The sequence below is a fragment of the Fopius arisanus genome, unplaced genomic scaffold, assembly GCF_000806365.1.
Source record: "Fopius arisanus strain USDA-PBARC FA_bdor unplaced genomic scaffold, ASM80636v1 scaffold00083, whole genome shotgun sequence".
Classification (NCBI taxonomy): domain Eukaryota; kingdom Metazoa; phylum Arthropoda; class Insecta; order Hymenoptera; family Braconidae; genus Fopius; species Fopius arisanus.
Window position 1 is genome coordinate 94,129 of NW_011887822.1, and position 4,813 is coordinate 98,941.

The window sequence follows — 4,813 nt, forward strand, 5'->3', positions numbered from 1 at the left end:
ATTGGAATCATTGGAATCATTGGAATCATTGGAATCATGGAATCATTGGAATAATTGGAATAATTGGAATAATTGGAATCATTGGAATCATTGGAATAATTGGAAATCATGGAATCATTGGAATCATTGGAATCATTGGAATCATTGAAATAATTGGAATCATTGGAATCATTGCAATAATTCAAGGTCATCGCCGACTAATCACGACAAATAATCCAGGTGTAAAAATCGTCATGCCAAGCGGAAAAAAAATTATTGGACGATCAAGTTGAATGGGGATTAGTGATTAGGAGGGGTTAATTGGTTTTGTGAAGGCAGTGGTGTTATTTCGGCTCACCATCATCCATAATTGCGGTTGTGACGTTTTTCCCTGTGACACCCTGCGCCCACGCAGCCTCAACGTTCAAATCCAACTTGGGTTTACCGCCATTTTGTCCAGTATTTTTCAAGTACCACTGGTACTGGAAGTACGGATCAGTGGGATCCTGACGCGCCTGTTCCTTCATCAATTTTTGATCGTACGGGGGCACCAGATTGTCCACCGACAGGGGTCTGTACCCCCTTTTCACTCGTTTAAATCCCGTCTGCTGCACAGCTGTGTGAATCTGAAATTAATTACTGGATAATCCCTCCTCGATTAAATCGATAATTAATAATCCATCGCTACGTCAGGAGTTCAGTTTTATATCGAGCTGAAAAATCTTTCTGGATATACGGGGTAAATTGCATCGTCAAGTTGCCATCACCGTTCGCTCATGGATTAAGGATTTTCCTGGACTTGAGTTGACTCTATTCAGCTTTTTCGAAGCCTGTTATTGGGCTCTGAGTAAAAAGTATCAGGGAAACTCGAGTTTTCTTTGGATACAATGCAAACCTCTGTCCTGAATGGCAGAACTTTCCACCAAGGTAGAATCCCTTGTAATGAAACTTCAATCGCAGAGTCTCAGTCACGATAAAAGGACGAATAATGGGAATAACTGTTTGTATTTCACTTGTTTGAGAAAATTGAAAAAGGAGTTTTTATCCTATTCATGATTTTCTGGGGATTTTTGAGGACTCACCAGAGGATCGATCTTGAGTCGTCTCATGTGTGGCACCGATCTCTTGCTCCTGGCATGTGGCAATGCCCTGTGGATAAAATGGTACTCCGTATCGCTGCCAAGTACCTGAAATATTGACAGAAATCTCAGCCATTGCACCCTGAAATTGTGGGACTGAATCCCTCAAAAGCTAGGATTTTTTTTTCTCCCGAAGGTGAAGCTCGTCGAGCTGTCGGTGGTCCACGGAAAGTTTGTGTCCCTAGGGGTTCCATGTGGAGCACCAGGAGACTCCGGGGAAAGCTCTCGCAATTGTTTGCTCTCGGTACTGAGAATTACCGTGACAGTAACGAGTATCAAAATCGTAGAGTTTACCCCGCGGTCGTAACGCGTTTAAATCCTGCGGCTTTCGGTAATCATTCGATTTATCAGTGTGTCGAGAATATCGCGTCTTCCTCAAATTAATCTCGAAATTTCCCCATAAAAAATACAGCGATGAATCAGAAAACGATAACGACGTGTTAATGATGACGGGATAGTTCCGTATTGTCGTATCTCCCCTCGCACTTGAGATAAAACCTCGCAATTTTTTTTTTATCTTTCCAACGAGCCGTGACGATCGATGTCGTCCACCAGAGGCCATCAATACGTCGGTTTATACACCCCGGCCCTTCTTCAAGCTGAAATTTTTTTTTTCTCTTCCCACCCAAGAGTAGACCGACGGAATCGATGGCGGAATGGACTACAAACGGTTGAAAAAAAACCGTATAAAAGAGGGAAAGAACGAGATAAGAAAGTGTCAGGTGTGATGAAAATGAAAAGGTACCTTTTCGCGATTCAATGCCCTTTAATTCATCATCCATTCAACGTCAGGGGTATTTTAAACTCGAGCTGCACCACTGAAGGCACAAAGGAAACTTTTGCAACCAGGTGGAATGGAGAGTAAAACAATTCTATGGAATAATGAAAAAAAAACATAAATTTTGAATTACCAGGAGATTGTACTCTACGGAAACGTATGGAATGCACGCGGAATTTCTGGATTGTGAATTAAAAAATTGAGGAAAATCGCGGGTTTTTATGAATAACTCAAAATAAAATTTATATTATAAATCTAGATTAACAAAATTTTAATGAGACGTCTGGAAAATTTTTGGGATTGAATAGAATTTTATGGGGAATTCATTTTACGATGAGTTAACGTGAAATATTAAATGCTCGTTCATAAATCCTTGAAATCGGTATGAGAGTAAATGTTCGTTGGACATGTGCCACGCAAATAATGCGGGCTAGGCAGTTGCTAAGTGAAACTAGGAGGTCGTTAGCCCCGATGAAAACCTTTATGCCCCGTATGTCTATCAATAACTACAGTACAAAGAGAAAAAAAAAAATACTTCAAGACTTTTCGAAAATTTCCCTCAAACGAAAATTCCCCGAGTCCTAGAATTCTCAATTGTAATTACGATTAACTCCCAAATAATTGAATCTTCACTTGAAATAATTTAATCTAATTAATTTTCAATGAATTAACAACAAAATAATTTATTATAGACGACCGGATCACACGCGAACTAATTTCTCGCGGATGTTGCATTGAAAATCGAATAATTTGGAGTCAGGAGAATTTTTCCCCCATGAATTCACCGATAAATCGACAAATCGGAAGATTGAACTGATAATCATGTTTCCCTGCGCTAACGATCAATTAATTACACCTGCCAAGACAGGAAGTTCCCGAAACGGTAAAATCATTAACGCCCCCGTTGCCACAATAATAATATTGAAAAATATCCTCTGAAAATTGACGGACTAAAAGTAAAATCTGAAAATCCAGGGTAAACGGTATAAATTCCTGATGAACTGCGCTAATTAAAACGAGGAAACGCCCGTGTAATGTAAACTCGATAAAAATTCATTGGCTGTATTGCCGGAGGGTGAATAAAAATAAATTAAACATTCGCATTAACTCGTAGAATTCACTTTGCACGAGTCGAAAATTTATCTGAATAAAGTGATGAGAACGGATGTATATGGTAATGGGGTAATTTAGTTTATCCGGGGACTGAGGAGTTGAAACGAGTGAGGAACAAGTTGGCTCTGGCCCCCGGCCTCATCATCCAGCAATTTTCCTCCCCAGTACTTTTCTCATTGGTATGAAAATTAGTTCTGTCGTCGTACCCCCGAGAAAATACCGTAGGTTCTGTATCACGTAAAATGGACCACTCGTCTAGGAGTATTTACGAGCTCGTTGTCGAGGGTCAGGTAAATAATGTACATGTCGGAATATTATCAGAATTTTAAACAGATTAAACAGATTTTACAATAGTACATTATTTTCCAAAATGTAAATAAACTCTCGGGAGATTAATTTATTGGTTCATTAACTCGGATAGTTAGGAATTGTTTAGTCATTTTGATGGGTTTGGGAATTTTTTTTTATGGAGTTGAAAGCTCCTGCAGAATAGGTGGTATCAACAATTGCTTTGACATCAACTCGGGGTTTTCTTCCTCTAGGTGTTGAATAACAATTTCAAAGACCTGACGGATAATAGTACAATCCGTTATGGGAATCCGCAACATTTCTGTTACGTGATCCGTGAGGTTGCATAACAACCTGGAGGAAAGAAGATATTCCTATCCATCTGCGGGTCTGTGACCGAGAAATCTCGCATCTTAAAAGAAAATCTGAAATTTCAGATTTCACTGGGAATTCCGAGTAATTCCAATTCCAACTGCATAAATTCCTCAAGTTATTAGGAATTTCTATGGACCATGAATATTTGATTTTGTAATTGCAAAATTGAAGTGAAAGTTCTGTGAAATTCGTATGTAATGAAATTCGGGAAAGACTTCCAGGAATCCCATCGGAATAATTTCACCAGTAAATTAAATATCCGAAGGATTTCCTGGACCCTCGCGCTTTCATTCAGAAATTCTTTGAAAAATTAAACAGCCCTCGAGCGAAGGGTCATGCGTTGTTGAGAACCTTGAAACAGCTGGTTAAAAAATCGTGATTTTTTTTCCTAAAAAAACCCCAATTTCCCCGAGAATCCCACAAAAACTACAGGACATTAAATTCCAAAAACATCCACAAACGTTAAAAAAAAAATCCGTAAAAAGCATGCAAACACCTAAAACACAGCCTAAACTCACCGGTCCCAGGTTAACAAATCCATTCCTGATCGCGACCCGATCAGCAACACTCCTCTCAGCAGGTTGTACCATTTTAACGAGAAAAGCATTAGTAAATACCTCAGCTCTCCCCTGTACCCCCGTACCCCCATCAACCAAAACAACACACAAAATAATAAAAATAAATCGAAAAACCGACATATGACTGACAGTGCCCCACCCACTGGGTGTCCACCTCCTCGTCAATTTACTGTGAGTCTCGTCGTCGTCCTCGTCATTATTAATCTCTTGTGTACGTGAATGACACAGTGCAAGGTCGACATTAACGTTTGTTGCACGTGCTGACTCCATGCTCGACCGAGACCGACTACCGACTGTTAAAACTCACCACCTCACTGACAACTCCAACCCCCACCCCCCAACCCCCTAGTTTTTTTTATTCCAACCGAGGAATAACAGTTGTATCCGAGTTTCAGCCGAATCGTCCGACCAGACTCGGCTCTTTTCACTCGTCCAACGGGTGACGTCATACGCCATATTGATTCCAACGTTGAATTCTCCCTCCAGAGAACTCAGCCCCTTTTATCTCCCTGATCATGCGCATCACCTGGAGTTCCCTCAGGTCTTACCCTCCCCCCCCCCTG

The 4,813-nt window shown here is 40.5% G+C and overlaps 1 protein-coding gene across 1 annotated transcript in view; it reads right to left on the reverse strand.

Annotated features, from left to right (window-relative positions):
* The window catches only part of amon (amontillado), a 15,079-nt gene extending 10,407 nt beyond the window's left edge, over positions 1 to 4,672 (reverse strand). Inside the window, exons 1-3 of the mRNA XM_011311102.1 lie at positions 4,191 to 4,672; positions 1,062 to 1,166; positions 338 to 605 (exon numbers count right to left, since the gene is read on the reverse strand). Coding sequence (XP_011309404.1) covers positions 338 to 605; positions 1,062 to 1,166; positions 4,191 to 4,520 — 703 coding nt within the window. The 5' untranslated portion in view covers positions 4,521 to 4,672. The remainder of the gene's footprint in view (positions 1 to 337; positions 606 to 1,061; positions 1,167 to 4,190) is intronic.
* Positions 4,673 to 4,813: the final 141 nt, after the last annotated feature.